The sequence below is a fragment of the Paramisgurnus dabryanus genome, chromosome 11, assembly GCF_030506205.2.
Source record: "Paramisgurnus dabryanus chromosome 11, PD_genome_1.1, whole genome shotgun sequence".
Lineage (NCBI taxonomy): Eukaryota > Metazoa > Chordata > Actinopteri > Cypriniformes > Cobitidae > Paramisgurnus > Paramisgurnus dabryanus.
This window is the reverse complement of record NC_133347.1, coordinates 13736649-13760834: the sequence shown is the minus strand read 5'-3', so window position 1 is coordinate 13760834 and position 24186 is coordinate 13736649. Positions and strand designations below refer to the sequence as shown.

Here is a 24186-nt window from a genome sequence, read left to right as displayed (position 1 = left end):
CTTTGGTAATTGAATAAATCTGGGCCAGTAAGCAATATAAAAATTAGGTGGGGGCTTGGCACAGCAGCAGAGACCCACTTATAAAAAATGATATACTGTCAAATGTGACCCTTAACCCAGTTGCGTGTGTCCCACAGCTCGCGGTGTGCTGTGAAATATCGCGAGAAATCGCAAAGCTCACTACGTAATGTGCCGTGCTGCTTATGGCGGCGCTGGTGACAGTGCTGAAAGCTGTTGGGGTGAGTTTTTCTTTAAATGTACAGATGTTACTTAACTTTTGCACGGTTAATTTACAATGTTATGTTTTGCTACTTGTATTTAGGTTTGTGTCTTAAAATTCAGTGTGTTTTAACAGTTAAACGGTCTAGGGTGGGGACGGCGTTTCCTCTGCGTGTGCTGTAGCGGGTTAGCATGCTAGACCGCGATATAGGCACAATTAGTGGATTTGCGGCAAGTACTTAACTTAAATAACCAGACTTTATATTTACGTTAGATGTTTCACAGCATGCCATCATGGGAATTCATGACGAATCGCTTGTAATGGAGATGAGATGGTGTGAGGAAAAGTAACGGAGGCCCTGTGTGACCCGACAGCCACCGTGTGTCTTTGTTGTCGAGCTGAGTGATTATTTTAAGCCCGACTGCCCTGTTTTATAAGTACACACTCGCACATTCACTTTTTCTGGTTCATTTAAAAAGTAGCTTTTTTTAAACAGGAATGTAGTCTTTTACAAATCTGCTTTCATTAAAGTAGTTTACACCCCAAACGAGACAATACCAATTCTCTCATTTGGATCAGCTTCAATCCACTCACTTGATATTTAACCACGTTTAGGTTGTTTAACCTAGTTTAACTTATACAGTACCGTGTATTCAAGTTGTCTTTGACACAGTCCGTGATTTGTTGTTCGTCTGGATGAACTCCAGGTGGATCCGATCCCAGCTGTTGCTCAATCACTGTTGCGTCACTTCACCCCATGTCCTCGTTTTATATTGCAAAACAACTATAGAGCGCCGTTTAATAGGCGTTATGCTTTTGTTAACGAACAACTGTCATTTCCATGCACTGTTTGTTCTTAATTTGTATATTTGAGTCAAGCATAGCTGAGGCCCACGCGCTCTCACAGCGCGTCTACGTCACGTACTGTTCCCATAAAATTCCAAATCGCTTTTAATAGAGATAAATATTGTCCTTCTGAGTACACGCAGTTCTTAAAAATCTATTGTTTGACATGATATGAAGTTACTACCCACATGTGCATAACAATGGTTATTTTTCCCTGAATACGTTGTTAAATTAGTTCAATTGGTAGAGTATTGCTATAGTAGCACAAAGGTTTTATGATAAAATTACAGGGAACACGCATACTGAAAATCAATGCATAAAATCACTCTGCATAAAAGCATCTGCCAAATGCACAAATGTCAGTCTCATCATTTTTGTTGTTGACGTTACATTTTACAATTAAATTTTTGCCAACTCTATATTCTACCCACTAAGCCACAGAAACACTCATACTTTATCATTCAAAGCAAGTCATGAACTGTCCCTTAATATCAATCTCTTTGATCCCTCCATTTCATATGTAATGGAGTGGAGAGAAGTGAATGATTGGCATGCTGGATATCCGCAGTTGTTGACTGCTTGAATTTAGTCTATCCCATAAATACTCAACCAGCCAACTGCTGGTTCAAGCCAAGACTTGTTGATCCTCAGCTTGTGTTTGTTCGTTCAGCTGCCCTTGCTGCCTTTACAGACCACAGAACCAAACTTTATTTTTAGGCATGTGCATCAACAGGACGATAACACTGTTTTAACAATATTAAGTGATCATTGAAGGGATATGACTGGGTGGTATATTGAGTTTTGGTGTTGTATTTGTATTTTTCCCAGAGGGATATGCATAAAAAATGCATAAATGAAAATTGGATGAGATTATATCGTCTTCTGTATTGATATGGTCTGATATGATCCTAAACCTCCTCGAATATTGTTTTTATTGTATGCTGTTTCAATAAAGGTAATTGTTATCTCACATTAGGTTGCATGTAAACGTATATTGTACTACATCAAATATAGCGAATATTTTATATATGATTGTTGATGATATATCAACTGATCTGCTGTTTTTTTTCTTCCCCAAACAGTATGAAGTGAAACAGATTTGATTTTTGTACCATCTGAAACCTACTTCAAGTTCAGATCATCAATCGGTCAGAAGAAACATCAACAAAATTAACGAACATCCCCAAATTGACCCAGCGGTACAACAACTCTGAAGACGAGACGAAGACCTGCACTGCTACAAAGAGAAAATTAAAGCAACACGAAACAACCAAACGACCAAACCAAAGATTTAAGAAACAGAACCAGGCCGCAACTAGCGAAGCAACCAACCATCATCGTTAACGGCGAAGGCGAGACCTGATCTGAAACAAGAAGTTTGTGCCTACTCAACAGCTTTGATAAAGCACACGTCCCAACGCTGCACCAAGCCCTTCTCATCCTCCCCGCACCTCTTCCTCCTCCGGGGTGCGGAGAGGGCTGCTGTCTGCTAGTCTTTTTTCATTTTTGACCTTTTCTTTCTGTCAGTTTCAGACAGAATCCCGCCCTCAATTTTTCCCCCTGCATTTGTGTTCATTCACTTTTCCAAGAGCAGCGTTTATACACCTGCACTTGCCTTTTTATTCGATTATTTTTTTGTTTTGACTTTTTGTCCTTTTTTGCAACTTTTGTAATTAAACGTGTGCCTGGAAGCTAAAGCTTACAGGGGTGTGTGTGCGTGCGCGTGTGAACGGAGTCTGAAGCATCGTTTCAGTGTTTTGATCAAAGTGATTTCATCAAATTTGGTCCAAATCATTACAGCCTTCCAAGACAACAGAACAAGGTAAGCCATGACAAACACCTAACGTTTTGTTGACTTGTATTCATTAACAATGTAAAAGTGCACAAATAAGCTAGTTGTTCATGATGCTTAAGTCATGCTGTTTCTTAAGTGAACTGTTAGGAGAGGTTTATTAATCATTTTTCAAAGTCCAGTGTGCTAAATATTCAACCTCATAAGTGACTGATCTTCAAACGTTCTTTATTGTCAGCAACTCGGTTTGTTTTTTCTGAGAGTTTACAGCTAGCATGTAGGCCGCAATATGTTGTTTGTGGTCATATCTAAATGCTGCTTATGTGAACAGCTCACCAGGTTTTATTTCAAGACTGTGGAGACAGGGAAGGTTGAGAAGATCATAAAATCTTGTCAAAACCTTAAACTATACAAATGGCTAAAGTGCTTTTTTTGTAATTGTAAGAATGTCACCCTTTGTCAGTCTTGGCTAAGATGTGACCACTTTGCAAGTTTGCAGACATTACAGGAAAAGTAAACACATCTCCGTTAGCCAATGAAGTCCCTGCAACACTCCAGATTTGTGCCTTGAGTGAAAGAAATAATTGATATCTGATTTAAGTCTGCTTTCTGTAAAGAGGAAGCAAACTTTCATGTCTGTAAGGTCCTCACAAACCCACAGCCCTTGACTGGCCCTTAATGTGCTGCTATGTTCACTGGCTGTTCTTGTTGCCTCTCCCACAGTTTTCACCCCTTCCCTCCTTTCTTCACTTCGCAGAAATCCAGTGGTGTTTTGTTTGGTACGTAACGAAAAGGAGAAGGGAAAGTGAAGGGACGAGCTGCCACACATCAACTGAATTTTTAAAAGCTTGACGCCCAAAACGTGCGCAATCCGATCAATCTCAAGTGTAGTAGATTTGGCCACTGTTTATGGGAGAATTATGGGTAGTCCCTGGAAAGGTTTTGTCGAGTTTACCTTGCCGGCGTCGCCACCTGCAGCGTTCGTTAGTGCTGACCTGAACAGCACGTCACCCGTCGGGCTCAGCCTGTCTCCCTACGGCCGATCCGTAAGTGCCTTGACATCCGTCCTCCACCTCACTTCGCCTCTCCCGCCCCTCTCAAAGCTATTCCTTTCCTCCATCATCCTGATCAGCAGGCTTGGAGGCTGGCCTCGATCACTTGCCGTAAACAAGGTCAGAGAGGAGGCAGAGCAGGAACCGTGATATGCCATTGGAAGACTGATATAGCGACTATTGGATATTTAAATGTTGCAGTTCCTGTAGCTCAGTTGGTGGAGCGTTGTGTTAGCAATGCACCGGTTGTGGATTTGATTCTCAGGGAAAACAAATATTGATAAAAAATCTATTGATTGGGTTTATTGTAAGTCGCTTTCGATAAAAGGATCTGCCAGATGCACATAATATGTAAAGTGGTTTGCTCCAACGCTTTCTGATTTAATATTTTAATCTTACAATTTAGAGAAGTTTTCTAAAAAACAGCGACAAATTAAACCTTGATTGTGTAATAAATGGTTAATGTATTAGGCAGTGTCAGATGGCTACAGTTGCATGTGCGTTTATCAGTCTTGGGCATAACTACTATTGAACCATATTTGAAGGATTTATCTGTGATAGTTCGGTATCTATGCCACAGAGTGGTCGAGGCTGGTCAAGTCTGTTTCATCTAACCATTTGCTGTTACCATGTAGAAATCCCATTTCTAGTTGCTTCATCAAACTAACACATCATTGTGATTTTCCTCGCATGTCTACCAGCACAGGGCAGTGGTATTTAAATTGAAATTAAAACAAACAAAATTATTTAATCATAATAGTTTGTACCAGAACTATTTCCACTGTGCAAAGAAGATTTGCGTCAGTTTAAATATCTGAACAAAAGCAAAATGAGCTGTAATCATTCATGTCAAAGTAACATTTCAGGAATATGTGAAAGTGAAATCCGTGGCAGGAAAGTTTGGATAACATGACCTTAAACTACTTCTAATAGTTAGTGATGATGATAGTTTCCATCACCTCAAAAAAAAAACAAGCATATTGCTATATCTGCCCTTTAACATCATTTAGGGAGTCCATGGCCTCTGAGACATTAAATTCTAGCATTTTACAGAGAATAGTATACGCTGATAAGTTAATGATTAATTTTGTATTTATATATAAATCTAATACCCTATCCCCCAGTGCCCCACTTCCTCCTACCCTCATCTGAAGATGGAGCTCCCGGCGGTCCCTGATACCCTAGTTCCTGCCCCTACCCCTTCCACCTCAAGCCAGCCAATCCCTCGCTCTGCCTCAGTTTCATGTCATACCTCCCGTGCAGCAGGGGGCAAAAAGCAAAAACGAACACCCCTGTACCAGCGATCTGTAAGTGGGCATGATGGGACAGTGTGTGCCCAGTCCCTTTGAACTAGTGTGTGCTGGCCCAATGGTCCCTACTGACAAGAGTTCACCTATCCTATTAACAGCATGCCTTATAGGTTTGAATTAAGCAAATTTGTTTTATTTGACCACATGCCTGCTGATTTTTTTCACACATAATTTACACAGTTTGCTATTTGATGTCCACAGAAAGGCCAAGTTTTAGCCAAGAATGTAATGATTGAGTTTGTGTGTCTCCTAATATGTGACTAGATGCTCGTTTAATGCATGATGATTAAACTAGAAAATTGATATGAAATTATTGGAGGTTGTAACGTGTGACGTGCTTTAGTATTGTGCATATGTAACTGAAGTTAAACTTCGACTTTAAACTGAAAACTAGCATTAACAAACCATAGCAAAAAGAGATCATGTGAAAGTTATGTTTGTTGGCCATGTTTGTGCTTTAAATATTTCCTTTAATTGTAAATATTTAAATTAAATATAGAAGTTTCCAATTTCATCCCATTTTACCATTTTCATACATACAATCTTACGATCTTTTGAGGTGTGATTCAATGTCTGAAAATGTTGCAGGGTTAATGTTCTCACTGTTTTCCCCACAGATGAGTTTTGATCCCAGTCTGCTGCATAATAACGGCCATAGTGGCTTTGCAAACGGGACCGGCATGGGCATCCGGGAGACCGGCGTGGTCGAGAAACTGTTGGCATCATACGGATTTATTCAATGCTCTGAGAGACAAGCCCGCCTCTTCTTTCACTGCTCACAGTACAACGGAAACCTGCAGGAGCTTAAAGTTGGAGGTATGGGTTGCAACACCTTGAGGAAAGGCTGCCAGGATATTTTCTGCATTGCAGTGTCCTATATTGTTAATGCAAGAGTTGACTTATTCACTTCATTGTTTGTCCCACCCCTTTTTTTAGATGATGTGGAGTTTGAGGTGTCGTCTGATAGACGCACCGGCAAGCCAATCGCGGTGAAGCTGGTAAAAATCAAGGCAGAAATGTTGCCAGAAGAGCGAATCTCTGGGCAGGTGGGCCCTGACTTGCACGCCTCTCCCTTAACTGTGCTGCATGGTTTTATTCATCCAGTTAAGGAACACGTTTTACTTTCATGTTTTTCGTCTTTGTCCCATTAATGTGAGTGTTGGGGTTTCAAGCTCATTTTTAATCCATGCTGACCTGGTCGATCGGATTACAAGTGGAGAAGGATAATGGTGAAAATGGTGTGATGGTTTTGAGCTCGTCCCCTTTGACCACATTCAGAGGTAGTGGAAAACGCTAGATTAACGCAAAAGCAGTCAAAAGTGGATGAAAGAAACTAACACCAGGTGTGAGCGGATGTCTCTCTCTATCATCCACTTGTGATTCAATTGACCACAACGCATCTTAAAGGGATAGTTCACCCAAAAATGAGAATTTTGTTTTAATTTTAATTTACTCACCCTCATGTTGTTCTAGACCTGTTTGAATTTCTTTTTTTCTGATAAACACCAAAGACATTTTGATACATAATAAGCACAAACTGGTGGGGAAAAACATTGACTTCTATAGTAGGAAAAACAATTCCTTTGGAATTCAATGGGAACCGTCAACTCTGCTTATCATATTTTAATAAAATATCTTCCGTTATCACAATGCTTCCTTTTGTGTTCATCAGAAAAAAGAAATTCATACATGTCTAAAACAACAAGTTTTAGTAAATTATGACAGGATTTTCATTTTTGGATGACGTATTCTTTTAATACCAGGTATAAATGTGGCCTGACAGTTTCTTACTGCTGGGCTCTTTAACTAATCTAATGCTAAGATTGTTTGTGGGTTCACAATGAGCTTGGTTGTCTGTGTTTTGTTGTTGGGGGATTCCTCATCTTCATTTAAATAGCAGTTTATGACAAAATAAACTTTAAGTTATCTTCTATTTAAATCTCTGCTTAAGTTTAGTAAATGTAAGGCTGGTTTCTTGAACACTGTATGTAAATCAAGTTTTGAAGCTTTTTGATTAGTAATTTGTGTTATTTTAGGGTCAGGGATTGTCTAACATCTGTGTTCAGGAACCTTCTGTTAGATTTTGTTTAGGTGATCCATGTCTCAGTCTCTAACCTCATCTGCATGTCTGCATGGTCACTTTCTTTAGGTAGTGTCAGCTATACCTTCTCACCTGGATGGGAAGTCAGCACCTGGCCAGGTGCCCACAGGCAGTGTGTGTTACGAGAGGAATGGGGTCAGTGTCTTTCTCCTATGTATAATATACACATGTTAATATATTTTGCCACTGCTATTTTCTAATCAAAATACCAATTTTCCTTCAATTTGTACAAAAGCACTTTTAACGATTAAGCATTGTTATAAATTGTTTTAATCTTCTCACAGGAAGTGTTTTATTTGACCTACACCCCTGAGGATGTGGAAGGAAATGTTACATTAGATACTGGAGATAAAGTCAGCTTTTACATGGAAACCAACAAGCAGTAAGTGTATCTATAAATAGTCTGTAAAAGGTGAAATGTAAGTGTTACAATGACTGAAATTGTATTTTTATTTCAGTACTGGTGCTGTAAGTGCCCACAACATTGTGTTGAAGAATAAACAGTCAAGATGCCAGGGAGTGGTGTGTGCTACCAAGGTATGAATCAGAATTAATCTTTTTTTTTTTAAATAGTTGCTTGATTTAGTAGTACCATGTAAAAAAAATTTTTTAAAGTAAATGGCAAATCAGGGGGCTCAACATAACAGACTGCCCGGTGGCCCGGGGCAAGCATGAGAGACGTTCGGGCAAGTAAAAAGTATTGTCACTTGCCTGATCGGGCCAGTGCTTCACCCTCAGTCACTAAAATATATTTTCATCAATGTATATTTTTTAACATTTTGGACGCAGACATTTTCTTGGGTAAAACACAACAAAAGAAACCATGCAATATTTTGCAGTTTGCTGTCAGTTTACAGGTAAAGCAGAAAAGTCTATGTATACAATTATATTTGACTTTTGAATTATTATTTTTAAATATGACACTGACAGTTTTTTTTTATTGGAGCCAGTAAAAATTTTGGCAGGGCAAGTGAAAATTTGAACCACTGGCCCGACTGGGCCAGTATAAATTTTTTTTTGCGTTGAGCCCTGCAAATGCTTTAAAATAGCTTTATAAATGCCTCTCATCTGAAGATCTTTTAATGAAGAAAGTGTTAAGTTTAAGACATTAAAATGTGTTTATGTATATTATAGCTCCATGCTAAATATTGTTTATTATTTCACATAACCTTTTACCGAAGCTAAAATGGGACTTTTATTATGAAGCCCGGGCGGAAAAGCCGGTTGTTGTTTTTGAGCTCGTGTTGGAGCGGATGTTATCGGAGGATAAATAAAGACAAAACGTTATAATTACTGAAGTTTATTTTGTGTCTAACATTGGTAGCAGAGGATGGTTAGCAACTATAGAGTACCGCCAACCTTTGATGAAGGAAAATCATATGAAAGTTGGAAGAATGAAGTCGCGATTTGGACCAGAGTTACAGAACTCGAAAAGAAAAAACAGGCGCTCGCTGTGGCTTTGGCTCTGTCGGGAAGAGCGAGAGAAACGGCGATGGAAATACCGGTAGACGATCTGAATGAGGACACTGGCATGAACACTTTACTTACGAAACTCGATGACTTGTTTCTCAAAGAAGAAAAGGATCAAGTTTACGAGGCGTACTCGAGCTTTGACCGGATTATCAAAGATAGCAGTGTTTCCATGACAGACTATATCATTGATTTTGAACAGCGGTACTCGCGGATGCGCAAATATAAGATGGAGCTTCCCGATGCAGTATTGGCATTCAAACTGCTGGACACTGCGTGCTTAGAAGTGAAAGATCGACAGTTGGCACTGACAGCATGTACAGATTTGAATTTTGCGTCAATGAAGTCAGCACTGAAGAGGATTTTTGGAGGAAAGTCTGCTTCTACAGTGGGGATTAATCAGGAAACAGCATATGTAACAGAACAAAGGCGACAAAGGAGCAAGCCATGGTCGCAAAATGTTCAGCAAAAGACACCACTGCCTGGCACTAACCCCCTGGACAGGTATGGACGCAGATCAAAATGTGCTGTTTGTCAAAGCACTTTCCACTGGGCCAAAGACTGTCCACACAGAGGTGAGCAAGTCAAACTTACTGAAGATTGTGAAACAAATGATATGGAGGAGTGCAACATTACTCTGTATACAAAAGAGTCACCCACTGAAGCAGAAATATTTATGACAGAGTGTTTCGGCTCAGCAATAATAGACACCGCATGCACACGGACTGTGTGTGGACAGGAATGGATAAATAGCTACATCGCTGAACTAAGCCAAAATGAGATAAAAGACCTGAGGAAAACAGAAACTCACAGTCACAGACCCTTTAAGTTTGGTGATGGAAAAGTGGTCTATTCCAACAGAAAGTTAAAAATTCCTGCAAAGATTGGAAAAACTAGGTGTCATATTGAAACTGAAGTGGTGCCAGCGAACATTCCATTACTCTTGAGCAAGGCATCCATGAAAAGAGCAGGGACAGTGCTAGATATGGAAAATGACAGTGCGGTGATGTTCAGTCAACCTGTAAAACTAGACTTTACAAGCTCTGGTCATTACTGTGTCAACATTATGGACAATGAAAAGAAAAACATTCAAAGTGATGACTGTGTCTTGGTAGCTGATGAAGATGTCACTCTTACGGAACAAAAGAATGCGGATGCACAAAGTCAGTGTGACGAGGAAATACTGACAATTTCAGACAAAATGAGCTCAGCAGAAAAACACAAAATCCTGATGAAGCTTCACAGACAATTTGGTCATGCTTCTGTTGACAGACTGCAAAGACTTCTTACTAACTCTGGAAATAAAGATACAGAATGTAGTTTCATTCTGGAGAAAATTGTGAGTGAATGTGAAACGTGTCAAAAATACAGTAAGACCAAACCAAAGCCTGCTGTTGGCCTACCACTGGCATCTCAGTACAATGAAACTGTTGCAGTAGATCTACATGAACTTAAACCAGGTATGTGGTATCTCCATATTATTGACCAGTTCACAAGGTTTAGTGCAGGCAGCATACTGACCACTAAGAAGTCCTCTGAAATAGTGAAACACTTTGTCCATGTGTGGATAAGTGTCCATGGTCCACCTCAGAAACTGTTTAGCGACAATGGGGGAGAATTTAATAATGATGAGGTTAGAGACATGGCAGAAAATTTCAATATAGAAATAAAGACAACAGCAGCATACAGCCCGTGGAGCAATGGACTTATAGAGCGACACAACCAAACACTTACAGAGATCATAATGAAAGTGAAGTCAAGTAACGGCTGTGACTGGGACACTGCATTGGACTGGGCACTTATGGCAAAGAACACCATGCAAAATGTCCATGGCTATAGTCCTCATCAGTTGGTGTTTGGACAGAATCCCAACCTGCCCTCCGTGTTAACCGACAAGCCCCCAGCTTTAGAGGGCACAACGAAAAGTGAGTGGGTGGCAAAACACATCTCTGCATTACATGCATCGAGAAAGGCGTTCACAGAAGCAGAATGCTCGGAAAGAATACGGAGAGCACTACGTAAACAACTGCGTCAGACAGATGAGACATATGAAAGAGGTGACAAAGTGTACTACAAAAGAGTTGACTGTCAAGAGTGGAAAGGACCAGGAGTTGTCATTGGCAAGGACGGTGCAGTGGTGTTTGTCAGACATGGAGGAACCTGCATTAGGGTACACTACCTCAGACTAAGAAAAGTAAACACAGACAGCGGAGATCAACATGTCACTAGGGATGATGCTGAAATTGACACAAACAATATGCAAAGACAGGAGATGACAGGATCTGCTGTCAACAACACAGAGGGAACAGAAACTGTACCTGAAATACAGCAGAGTTCAATACAAACTGAGGACACAGGAGCATCAACTTTAGATCTGAATGTGGCAGCACAACACACTAGTGACGACATAGTGGCACAAAGTGATACGGAGCAGGGAACTGATGTTCGTTTAAAAACAGGGCAAGTTCTAAAATACAAAGACAGAGACAGTGGGGCTTTGCACACAGCAAAAGTACTAGGGCGTGCAGGCAAAGCCACAGGCAAATACAAAAACTGGTACAACCTTCTGCTCATTGAACCAACTAATGTTGCAGGCAGTAAAGATTCAGTTGATGTATCATGTTTAGACGGTCTTCAAATTGAGCCCGCTGTTACTGATGTTAGTGCCACAAATGTCAGTGAGGATGTATTGGTAACAAAAGATCTATCCTTTGACCTAGCCAAACAAGAAGAGATGAAGAGCTGGAGAGATAACAGTGTGTTTGAGGAAGTTCAGGATGAGGGACAAAAGTGCATCTCTACCAGATGGGTGTGCACTCTCAAAGAAACACTAACTGGAATAGTACCGAAAGCACGATTGGTGGCCAGAGGTTTTGAGGAGTTAAATGTGTCAGAGCTACAAAAAGATTCTCCCACATGTGCTTCTGAGTCTCTTCGACTGCTGGTTGCGGTTATTTGTCAAAAACAGTGGACACTTCATTCTATGGACATAAAATCAGCATTTCTGCAGGGAATAGAACTGTCACGTGACATTTACATCAGGCCTCCCCCTGAGGCTATCTGTGAGGGAATATTATGGAAGCTAAAAAAGTGTGTATATGGTCTGGCAGACGCTTCATTGTACTGGTACAATAAAGTAAAAGACATAGTGCTGAAAGCAGGAGGAAAAATGTCCAAGGTCGATCCAGCTGTTTTTTATTGGCTAGACCAGGACTGTATTGTAACTGGGGTGCTTGCCTGTCATGTGGATGACTTCTTATGGGGGGGTACACAAAGTTTCTCCACCACCGTAGTACCACATCTAAGATCTGTTTTTCAAATTGGACGTGAGGAACATGATCACTTTTGTTATGTGGGAATAGATTTTGCGACTGTTGACAGAAAAGTACAAATACACCAGGAAAGCTACATTCAACACATGCAACCCATTCATATGGATCCTTCACGAGCTGTGGAACAGGACTCACCTCTCTGTGAGGAGGAAAAGGATCAGCTCAGGTCCAAAATAGGTCAAATTCTTTGGGTGGCAAGACAGAGCAGACCAGATGTCATATTTGATGCTAGCAATTTGACATCAAACAAAAAATGCAACTGTGCAGACAATCCATGAAGCAAACCGAATAGTGTGCAAACTTAAGTCCAAGAAGGTAATTCTAAACTTCCAACACTTGGGCAGAGACAGTGCCCTTAAGATGATTGTGTTCAGCGACGCTTCGTTTGGAAATCTTTCAGATGGAGGCACCCAAGGAGGGCACCTGATTCTTTTAATGGGAGAGAACGGAAAATTCTCACCTCTTTCTTGGCAATCAAAGAGAGTCAAGAGGGTTGTGCGGAGCACACTTGCGGGTGAAACATTGGCAATGTCTGATGGAATTGACAATTCTATTTTTCTGTCCATACTGTTCTCAGAACTAACTACTGGTAATGCTGAACATGCTCCACCAATAATATGCGTCACTGACAATCATTCGCTTGCTGATGCAATTAAGTCCACAAAGTCAGTCTCAGAGAAAAGACTCCGCCTGGAGATAAGTAGTATCAAAGAACTTGTCCAAACAAAGAGAGTTGAGCGAGTACTGTGGTACAACACAAAAGAACAACTTGCAGACTGCCTTACCAAAAAGGGGGCATCAGCTTGTCAGTTACTCAAGGCACTGAGTGAAGGACAGTGGAAACTGAATTAAAACAAAGTCTGTCTTTGAGTTAAACTTGAGAGCTTGTTGAAATATACTAGGTCGTATTTTTTTGTTCAAGAATGTTGTTTTTCAGTATGACCTGTTAGTATGTTTAATGTAAAGTTATTTATTTCATTATTATTTTTTTTTTAAAGAGTGGGAGTTTGTTAAGTTTAAGACATTAAAATGTGTTTATGTATATTATAGCTCCATGCTAAATATTGTTTATTATTTCACATAACCTTTTACCGAAGCTAAAATGGGACTTTTATTATGAAGCCCGGGCGGAAAAGCCGGTTGTTGTTTTTGAGCTCGTGTTGGAGCGGATGTTATCGGAGGATAAATAAAGACAAAACGTTATAAATACTGAAGTTTATTTTGTGTCTAACAGAAAGGATTATTAATATCCGAACTGTCCCTAATCTTACTGATCCCCCTTAATAAAAACTGCTAGTGTCAATTTGAAACCATATTTTGAAGTGGTTAGATTGCATGTAACATCACATTTATAATGTATTGACTAATGCACCCTTGAAACCAAAAATTGTCACCTACTCCTTACTATAATTTTAGTTATTGATGCATGTAGTCACAAAGACGCATTTGCAACCGTATTTTGAAATGTTTTTATTGTGTTTTGAAGGAGGCCTTTGGATTCATTGAACGTGGGGATGTGGTGAAGGAGATTTTCTTTCACTACAGTGAGTTTAAAGGAGATCTGGAGGCTCTACAGGCTGGAGATGATGTGGAATTCACCATCAAAGAGAGAAACGTAAGCATACTTGGGCGTAAATGACATCTAAAAGCATTCAATTGAACAGCACTCATTCTTCAATTCTTTCCTGTTGAATTCAAGAACGAATTAAGTATTTTGAAATTCTGAAAAATTACAGATCAAGCTATTTTTCTTTTTGTTTACCCATTCATTACCAGTCATGAGATGCATTGTGTTTTCAAGCAGCTATATGTAGACACTGCTCTAAAGCTTTTGTTTCTGTTCGAAACACAGGGAAAGGAAGTGGCTACGGATGTAAGACTGTTGCCTCAGGGAACTGTAATATTTGAGGACATCAGTATTGAAACTTTTGAAGGGACTGTCGCCAAGATTATTCCCAAGGCCCCCTCCAAGAATCAGGTTTGTGTTTAAAGCTCTTGTCATTGCATTCCCATGTAGTAGTGTCAATGTCTTGTTGTTTAAAATGAATAATCCTGGATTTCACATGTGTCTTGCTCAGAACGACCCTCTGCCTGGGAGAATCGGTGCCCGAATTAATTTCACTGACAAAGAGCTGCTATTTGGGGAAAAGGACACCAAGTCCAAAGTTACGCTGCTGGAGGGAGACCACGTCCAGTTTAACATTTCCACCGACCGCCGAGACAAACTGGAGAGGGCGACAAATATTGATATCCTACCTGACACCTTCCATTTCACAAAGGAGACTCGTGAAATGGTATGACTGAAAAGCCTTAAGGCCGGCCTGTTGGTCAGTTTTTCTGTCTTTGTCTAATATCAGCTGTCTTTTGCAGGGTGTGATAGCTGCCATGCGTGAAGGTTTTGGCTTCATCAAGTGTGTGGACCGTGATGCTCGAATGTTCTTCCATTTCAGTGAGGTGCTGGAGGAGACCCAGCTACACATTTCTGATGAAGTGGAATTCACCGTTGTCCCTGTGAGTTCCTAGACATCTGCAAACTAAAGTAGACTTGCTTGTTATACCCTTTGTGCTGTAGTCCTTCAGACTGCCCATTTCATCAACTTGTTTATCTTTTTGTTAACTAATACATTTTAATTTAGATTTATTGGATGCACTTTATGGGGTTTCCTATTAATATAAAGCCTCAACAGGTTGACTTCTGAATGTTGCTGTATCCAGTTCTAATAAATCTCACCTTCACCAGGATATGCTGTCTGCGCAGAGGAACCACGCCGTGAGGATCAAAAAGCTACCCAAGGGCACGGTGTCATTCCACACTCAATCTGAGCTACGTTTTGTTGGGCTTTTAGAGAAAGAAGCTGTGCCTGCCATCACCAGTACCACCAAGAACTCCAGCCCCAGCAAGGGCAAAGAGAAGGTGTGTTAACATTATACTTTAAGTATTCGTAGGCTTATACTAAATTTGTAGGCATATTTCTTCATGGGTACAAATGTATTAGGGAAAGATTTTCAGAAGATCCATAGAACCAAATTGACTGAATAAGAATTCTTCCTTTCTTTATTTTAACAAGCTCTTCATAATGTTTTTCTGCTCATTCAATTTTCTGATGTTCTTTCCTGTCTTCTTCCTTGTTTTTGAACATGCTCCTCTTCATTAGAAAAAAGACAAGGTAGGCTGCTGTTCTCTGCATGCTGCCTCTCCTTTACAGTGTAGACCGTTTAGTCATCAATTCATAGAGCAGGAGTCTAAAACTTAAAGCAACACGGCAACTTTTTGGGACTTTAGCTTATTCACCGTATCCCCAAGAGTTAGATAAATCCATCCATACCCTTTTCATCTCCGTGTGTCCCGTAACTGACGCACCCACCGCTAGCCTAGCTTAGCACAAAGACTGGAAGTTAATGGCTCCAGCTAGCATGCTTTCTCCCAAAGGTGACAAAATTATGCCAACATTTTCCATTTATTTGTTGTGATTTTGTATAGTCACACCATGTACATATAAAAAGGTCATATGGGACACAGCCATCTTTTAATAACCGTATACATACTGAGAACTATATTCTCAGAAGGTGAAGCACTGCTACTTGGACGTGATTAAAGTAACTCTGATCTATATAAATCACAACATATAAATAGGAAAATGTTGGCGCTATTTTGTCACTTATTGGGAGCAGTATGCTAGCTGGAGCCATTTACTTCCAGTCTTTGTGCTAAGCTAGGCTAGCGGTGGGTGAGTCAGTTACGGGACACACAGAGATGAAAAGGGTATGGATGGACTTATCTAACTCTTGGGGATACGGTGAATAAGCTAAAGTCCCCAAAAGTCGGCGTGTTCCTTTAAGACTGATGAAGAGGCATGTGGATTAAGAGTAGCCAGGATGTGGTTTAGTCTGTTGCTGTATTATTTTGGTACAGTTTTATTTAATTTACCTGCATATGTCTGCCAATTGAACACACACACGCCCTGCTTATAGAAGTCACAGATGTGTCATAATCCTCTTTTCTTTTATTAAAGGCTAAAGTTGAAAAGGTCAGTTTGTTTTGTCATGCCTGTTTGACTTAAAGGCTATTGGCATTGATTGATTTAACATCTTAAAGTCATAAATGTTAACCTAACAATCATGCCAACTCAACTAAGCACTGGCACTCAGTGAATGCATGATGACTCAATCATCAAGCGATGTTTGTGTTTGCCTCTTATTCACATGTGAATGCCAAATCTCAAGCCATTTCCTTTAGGTTTTTGCTCAGCAAAGCCAAGTTTTCAGAATTCTTTACTCAAACAAGTGCTCACTTTTGCAGTCCCATGCATCTCCAGTTGTTAATAACATGCTTTGATGATGATGATCAAATAGGCTGAAATTCATCACATGAATATAATTGTGTTTGTGTACTGCTAGGTCCGATTACTAAACTGAAACTCGAAATTTTGGATGTAATGTCAAAAGCTACATAAGTGGATATCTGTGTGTATTCAGCAGGATGCAGAGGAAGGCTTGATTACATATGAAGATGAAGGAGAAAAGCAATCTATTCCCTACCATGTTAAAGACTTAGATGGAGGCATTTACCCACAGCTTGGAGATAAGGTACTTTTGGACAACTTTGCTATTTCTTGGTGGTGCATGAAGCCTTCTTTGAAATTTAAATATAATGTGATTTTGGAGAGATGTTATGAAGCAATTTTAAGTGTAAATGTGTGCACTACTCCAGTGTGAAAAGCACTTGGGTGATCTAAACTCCATATGTCCACTAGGTGGAGTTCTCCATCAGTGAAGTGAAACGGACTGGACAGCAAAGTGCGGTATCCATCAAGGTCCTTAATCGTTCTGTTGGCACCAAGAGGCTTCTGGGATACATAGCCACACTGAAGGATAACTTTGGTTTCATAGAGACTGCCAATCATGATCAGGAGATTTTCTTTCACTACAGGTAATGGATGTTTATCTGTCATAATAATGTGTTGGGGTTTTTATTCTGTATAGTTTCATTATTTTTTATGTTCTGTGTTTACAGTGAGGTTTGTGGGGATGTGGATAACCTGGACCTGGGTGATACAGTGGAATACATGCTGTCCAAAGGCAAAGGAAACAAAATAAGTGCGGAGAAAGTCACCAAAGTTGCTGCTGGTATGTTTCTACTTTTTTTTTTTTTTTTTTTTTTTTTTTTGTCGCTATATCCTGGAATAAGCTATTTTATATCAGCTTTTTTATAAATACTACTTTGTACATGTCTGTGTCTCTCTCTGACAGTGAATGGAGTGGGAGAGGATATCAGTAATACAGTGTTACTTGGAAAGGTGGTTCGACCCCTGCGCAGTGTGGACCCTTCTCAGACTGAGTATCAAGGCCTCATTGAGATCACAGAGGACGGTGAGCGATGCAAGCTTTTGACCTGGCAAATGGAAATAGAAACTATCATAGTTCTCTTGTTGCATAGTGTGCATGTCTATTTTACTTTTTCTATCCCCTCATATCATGTGTTGCACTTAATAATTTAATTTCGTTTTCTGATCAATCCTTAATCAGGCTCCAGTAAGGGTCAAAGTTATCCATTTGGCATCGTTGGTATGGCCAATAAAGGTGATTGTCTGCAGAAGGGTGAGATGGTGAAGTTTCAGTTGAATACAGTGGCCCAGACAGGACAAACGATGGCCTGTAACATCATGCCTCAGCGCAGAGCTCTGGTAGAGTGCGTCAAAGACCAGGTATTGGTACACATCCACTTTCAATTTAATGATGCACACAACAAAAAAATGCTTTCAGTGTATAAAAATAAAAATCTGTGGTCTGATTTTTTTTGTGTCTCAGTTTGGATTCATCACATATGAGGTTGGGGAAAGCAAGAAGCTGTTTTTCCATGTTAAGGAGGTGCAGGATGGGCTGGAACTGCAGGCCGGAGACGAAGTGGAATTTGCTGTCATCTTTAACCAACGCACGGGCAAATGTAGTGCCTGCAATGTCCGCAGAGTCAGGTGAGATTACTGGACTTGCATTTTGTTAGGATTTGGAACTAAAACCCAAATGGTTGGTTGCTTTAGTAGATTCTGGGATTTAAAATGTTTATTTTAAGATTTTGGTTCTAAAACGTGCTAAATTCCATTTAAAAAAAAAATTTTACCACCAAAATCAGTATTGTATCATGTCATTATTAAAAAGGAAATTCTTAATTTTACGCAAAATCCAATATCCGCAGTGTTATTCTGTCTTTTTTTTTTCTCACTTTTTTCCCAAAACATGATAAACGCCACTACTTTTTTTCTGCACAATGCAATAAATCCGCTTAACCAATCACACCATTCCACGCATTGTAAACAGCAATGGCGGCGTGTTGAATACACATGGAATGAATCCTAGTTTTCCTCATCAACTTTGTACTTCATGATCAAGAAACAAACAAAACAAAATAATACTTGGGCATTGATAAACCTGTGGTGGTTTTTTGTGGCAGGGAAGAAACGTAAGCCATCAAAATCTAATAATTTACATGAGCGGCACTTAGGAGATGGAAAAATGTCAGGTGTTGCTTGTTCTCCCGGCAGCATCAAGCTTCTGTCATGCTAACACGTTGACCCCAGGGGATCTTATGAAAAACTTTCTATTATTTTACTCAAAACCAACGAAAATCGAGAAGGACCAAAACATATTTTACAGATGATTGCTTTAAAAATGTTCAGTGACGACGTCCCAAGAATAACCGCAGCAATGACAGTGTTCTTAATGACACTAATTTTTTTTTCAGTGTATATCACTAGTCAACTAAATGAATACAACATGGCAAAGATGAATGCACATTTATATATTGATTTAATAGATTTATAGCGTTTTGAAGAAGAACTTGTTTGGATTTTTTGCATTTTGTGGAAAAAATAATTAGGTTTTATAATAAATCTTTGAGAATGAAATTAAGCATTTGAATTTTTTGTTTTTATAATCTAAAGATGCTATGTAAAAGTTTGTAACAGAAAATGGTGGTTTTCATCTTGTCACTTTCTTGGTATAGAAAACATGTTTTTACCGAAATTAGTCAAAATGGATTTATTGCGTTTTGGAACCAAACTCTTCATTTAGTCTTGTAGTATAGGGATGCACCAATCAGGATTTTCATGGCCGATTCAGATTTTTTTTCATTAAAGCCCATATCTAATGCAAAATCTACTTTTACAAGGTGTTTCTTTCAGAGGCACATTTGCAATTACAGCTTTGTGTCTGTAACAGAGTGTCTGAGATGCAACAAAATGTCCGATTGTCCATCTTGTGTTAGAGCAAATTGTGATTTATAGTCCTTCAAATGATGCATCTGTTATGGTACCACATTGCCAGTTTTGTTCCGTTTTAATTTTAGCTTACATTTTTTTTTTCCAGTGAGGGCCCTAAACTAGTAGCAACACCTCGACCTGACCGACTTGTCAATCGCTTGAAGAGCATCACTCTGGATGATACCAACGCCCCTCGTCTGGTCATTATCAGGCAACCACGTGGCCCAGACAATTCAAAGGTAAACAGAAGTTAATGTAAAGGTTACTTTTCAGTCACTTTCTAGTGTATTGTTCCTTACATTGACTTAATATTGATTTTCAAAACCTGAATGCACACTTAGAAAATAACAATCATAAAGTGGAATACACACTACGAAAACACTTCCTGCTCTTAGACAGCCAGTCCTAAACTGGAACCAGGCAGGATTTCGGACATTTTTAGACCTGTTCTCATTGATTTTTTTTTCACACAGGGCTTCAATGTAGAGAGAAAATCACGCCAACCTGGTGTTATTGACTGAGTACTGTTCACCCCTCTCCTCCTGAGTGTGGAGAAACACCTCGAGAAGAAAAGCAATCATAGAAGAACAGAGAAAAGGATTTCTGTGTGTCTCTCGCTCATTCTCTCTCTCTTTCTCTCACCAACATACACATTTCACAGGTTAACAAACACTTCAAGACTTGAAAATTAGCATGTACGCACTCAAGTCCCTTTCTCTGTCCTTGACCATGCTAAAGAAAATTCTCATCTCATTTGTCTTCATGGTATGTGTGATGTTCTTGTGCGGTTGTAATTTTGAGGAACCCCCACATGATGAGTGTGTTTGTTTAATGCATCACATGTTTGTTTGAAAATCTGTAAGGGTGTGATTGTTATGCAGAGGATGAGAGGAAAATGGTTCGTAGTTCTCGCACCCATTAAGTTAGAGATGCGAGGCCTATTTCACCAGTTTTCATTTCTGCTTAAATTGAAATGCTGGGAATTCTGCACCTGCTGCCATGTGAGTTGTTGTTTTAAAACAGCTTTGCTTGTCTGTGTTTTTGACTTCTGTATTTTACTCTTCCTGTATCACTTGAATCATCTACCTTATTTTGAGTTCCTCACCCAAATATTTCTAGACTCTTGTGAGTGAAAACAACCTAGAACCTAGTTTATTTCTCACTCACTGGTTTCATACCCAATTCCATTTCTAGAGTAGGTTTTAATAACGTGAATCTGAAAAATAAAATAAACAGTTTGGGTTCAAAACTTGTGTATGTTTTTATTTTGATTGTGAAAATTATCAGTTTTTTTCTCAAGTTGGGTTTTCCTTTTTTTTTTAGGAGCGGTTTTAAATTTTGATTTCACACGTTTAGTCTGTATTTTTAGGCAAGTGCAGAATTCCTAATGGCATCTTGTAGCCTGCAGTCCTTTATATAGATTTTTTTTTACTCTGCTCATGTTTTTTTCTCCTCTCTCTTTTGAGTTCTGTTTAAACTCAATGTCTGCTAATGAGTAAATTAAAGAAAAGGTGCCTAAAAACAAGCAAAATGTAAAACCTCTATCTGAAAATGGCCACCAAAGTATAAAAGCAATTATGGTGGTTTCCCCAAACAGAAAATACCGGTGTGCATCCCTCATACCTGGGTTGAAAAACACCCTTTTCATGTGTGCTTTTACTTGGTGGATTTATTTTGAAAATCTAAATACATGCAAAACTTGACAAGTGTGGGGAAACAACTAGGAACGTTAAAAAATAATGAGCTGGAATTCAATTAAGTGGATAGACTTTTGCCGTGCTTCTTATGACACATGGAGCTGTTGCTATCATTATTTCTGGGAGCACTCTGGGTTTGTGTTGAACCTCAAGGTTCTCCTATATACTTTTGTTAAAGGTCTTGAATGAAACAATTGAAATAAACATTTTATGAGAATCAGTGATGTGTTACTTTTTATTTTTTAACAGCATAATACATGAAAAACAAATACAGGACCACCGTGTTTCATCATGGCAGTGGTCCTCATGCAATGAAAAGTTCATAATCCACTGGGCTTAAATGAACGAGGTGGTGTTGAATTTTTTTACGTTTCTATATACAAAATCTTTGCAGTGTTCCATGTGCTTAAACTCTAGTGCTTCCCAGATGAATGGTGATTTCAGAGCGATGCACTATTTTGGGTTTTGTCCCTGGTGTCTGATTTTGAGACTGTGACCATCGTGTCCACCATTCCCTCAGCTCCGCTGGTCCACTCAGTGGAGGATGAGATATCTGGTTTGCAGAAACAACCACATATGGGACTTTGGAGTCGAGTGTCGTGACCACCTTTTCAATTTTACTGTCTCCACGTGATCCTTCCATAGAGCTCTCTATTTGTTTGATGCTTGGTTCAGAATGGTTCAGTTCAGGATTTGGTGCGTCTGTTTGTCCAGTGGTGTTTTTGTACTCAACGTTTTTTAGATCCATTGTTAGCACTTTCTGTTTGTATTCTTCTATTTGGGCTTTGCACTTGGCAGCTTCCTCTTTTATCTGAAAGAACTGCTGCTGCAGATCCCTCTCGTAGCCCTCCTCTGCTTTCAGCTCATTTAGCCAAAACTTGAGCTGTTCCTCATCTTCTGACTCTGAACTCTGTCTGGCTGCTTCTTGCTCCTCAAGTTCACGAATCATCTGATCGGTTGAATCTATTTTCACTGTTAGTTCTTGCAGAGTAGTCTGTTGTTTGATGATCTGTCTCCTTAATGCTACTATCTCCTCACTGTCAGTTTCAGGACTGCTCATCTGAACCTGAGCCGCTGGAGGTTTGCCGGTTGTGATGGTCTTCACATCCTTCTCTGCACCTTTTTGCACCTCTTCCTCTTTACTTTCAGATAAGACACTGTCATCATTGCATCTACCACGGTTTCCAAGGCAACTGATCAAAGGCTGATGTGTGACTCTATTTTTATCTTTTTTGTCCTTTCCCTGTGATACCCCAGAGGCTGGGGAACTCTTGGCTGATTTCAGAGATGTGCTGTCTGAGTGCCCATTTCCTTTATTGCCCTCCTTGTCTTTTCCCTTATCTCGTCCTGATGGTTGTTTCCCGCCTCTACCCAAGTTTTCCAGCCAGCCCCATGCTTCCTCCATTAGGGTCAGGGACTTCCTCTTGGGTCTCTTTGGTTCCTCAGGGGGTGGCTCGGAGTGGAGGCAGAGACGTGATAGCGGTGGAAGACTCTGGCGGTGTAGGGCGAGTATCCCGCTGCCTCTACGGACCCTCCCTGCTCCTTCTACACGCCTCATTTGGGCCCTGGGCATTGGTTCTTCCCCAAGGGAAGGACCGATATGTTTCAGAATGAGCTGGACTTCCTTAGCTTGCTCACCATATTTTTCCAAAGACTCCAGGAGCCTTTCATCTGGAGTTACGTTACGTTCATATTCTTTGAACTTCTCTCTCATAGTATATCGTCCAGTGCGACCTAAAAGCGAAAATATTACAAATGTTTTACATTTTTCTTGTTTAAAATTTGCTAGTTTAGTTTTCCATAAAATTTATTAAGAGTCTATAGTAATATTTAATTATAGTAATTCTATGGTTTTTTAGTCGTAATCATTGCTGCTACTGTATATGGGTTTTGCTAAAAAACAATGGTGCTACATAATACTACAAAATTGTAATCATAGAGGAACCATTTTAGCGCTACAGAGCACCTCTGAAGAACCATAAGTGGTGCTAACGCATGACTATAGCACCACTTATGGTTTAACTTAGCACAATATGGTTCTACACAGGTGCTACACAGGTTCTTTATAGGTAATCTTTGGCACTAAAAATGGTTCCCCTATGATTTTGAGCCAGGGAACCACTTTAAGTGCTATCTGGCACCATTGTTTTGTTGTACATTAATAATTGTTTTCTGAATTTGTGATATACATAAGCGATTTTCTTACCGACTGCCTGTGCTAAAGCGATGACCACCTCCTGACATGTTGTTTTTTCAGTGACTCCACAAACAATGCGCTGGACTCCTTCAACATACACCTTTACCTCCATCCTAAAGGAGAAATATCCCCATTCACTGCAGACTACTAATGCATATTTCCTAATGTCAACTTTTAGAGCATTTTTGTTATGAAGAAAATAAACAAACCAAAAATAATCCACCAATCCACCACCGTTTATATTTAACATAAATATATAATTTTTAATGTTCATCTTGTCCATGATATTTACAGCAGTTTGTAATCTGATATATGAGCACTAATTTGTTGTACTATAAATATTTTAAAGAATAAAGACTATATTTATCAAATTAAGTAGTACATAAATAAATTAATTAAAATAAGTTAATAATTAGTTTTACACATAATCAAATTTATTTCGATCAAGTACAAAGTTTCTAGATTTGTTATGGAAGATGTTCTGTACCTGTTCTGCTGATGACCACAAGATTTCTTTCAAGTATCTCACTGTAAGTCACTTTGGATAAAAGAGCAAATGCATAAATATAAATGTAATTCTTTTAGATGAAATAAGACCTGTAGCAATATCCTTGCATTTATGTGAGGTGCAGCGGGGTATATGTTGTCTTGTATATGGAAAAGTCTTCTTGTCATCCTTGACTTAGCTGAACATTCACAAACCCTTCCCTTCAGTAAACACTCAGATCAGCATGATAAGAAAAAGTTGCCTGCAGACATTGGTGTGAGTGTTTGTGTCTGGTGCATGTTTTCCCAAGACAAGATTTGTATGCTAATTATTTTGAAAACATGTTTACAATGGATTTTCACAAGCATTTTAGTCATGCTTTACTTTTCAAGTGTCTTCATATTTCTGTTTAAAATGAATAGGCAT

At 39.4% G+C, this 24186-nt stretch overlaps 2 protein-coding genes across 10 annotated transcripts; one reads left to right on the top strand and one right to left on the bottom strand.

The window, feature by feature from the left end:
- Positions 1-81: 81 nt before the first annotated feature.
- Positions 82-21296, top strand: csde1 (cold shock domain containing E1, RNA-binding). Of its 9 annotated transcripts, none has more exons than XM_065246891.1 (23): positions 82-239; positions 2149-2888; positions 3616-3904; positions 5035-5217; positions 5838-6036; positions 6157-6266; positions 7370-7456; positions 7606-7703; positions 7780-7858; positions 13610-13738; positions 13976-14101; positions 14202-14417; positions 14494-14634; positions 14864-15037; positions 16137-16151; positions 16600-16710; positions 16878-17053; positions 17138-17250; positions 17374-17493; positions 17650-17828; positions 17932-18095; positions 19486-19618; positions 19853-21296. In XM_065246891.1, exons 3-23 carry the CDS (start codon positions 3779-3781, stop codon positions 19898-19900), a joined length of 2727 nt encoding a protein of 908 aa, XP_065102963.1. In that variant the 5' UTR covers positions 82-239; positions 2149-2888; positions 3616-3778; the 3' UTR covers positions 19901-21296. The 9 variants fall into 9 exon arrangements, with proteins under 9 accessions (XP_065102963.1, XP_065102960.1, XP_065102959.1 ...); XM_065246888.1 differs by having other exon boundaries at positions 6157-6323; positions 16603-16710; XM_065246887.1 differs by having other exon boundaries at positions 6157-6323.
- LOC135729331 (uncharacterized) lies at positions 21093-24137 on the bottom strand. The gene is made up of 2 exons (XM_065246898.1): positions 23283-24137; positions 21093-22810 (listed from the first exon to the last, which is right to left on the bottom strand). The coding sequence occupies exons 1-2, from the start codon at positions 23554-23556 to the stop codon at positions 21483-21485; spliced, it is 1602 nt and encodes a 533-aa protein (XP_065102970.1). The 5' UTR covers positions 23557-24137; the 3' UTR covers positions 21093-21482.
- Positions 24138-24186: the final 49 nt, after the last annotated feature.

Coding starts and splice junctions, on each gene's coding strand:
- csde1 (XM_065246887.1), top strand. CDS start 3,779: ATGGGTAGTCCCTGGAAAGGTTTTGTCGAGTTTACCTTGCCGGCGTCG. Junction 17,054..17,137: donor GAGATTTTCTTTCACTACAG/GTAATGGATGTT, acceptor CTGTGTTTACAG/TGAGGTTTGTGGGGATGTGG. Junction 19,619..19,852: donor GTGGCCCAGACAATTCAAAG/GTAAACAGAAGT, acceptor TTTTTCACACAG/GGCTTCAATGTAGAGAGAAA.
- LOC135729331 (XM_065246898.1), bottom strand. CDS start 23,556: ATGGACAAGATGAACATTAAAAATTATATATTTATGTTAAATATAAAC. Junction 22,811..23,282: donor CGCTTTAGCACAGGCAGTCG/GTAAGAAAATCG, acceptor TTTCGCTTTTAG/GTCGCACTGGACGATATACT.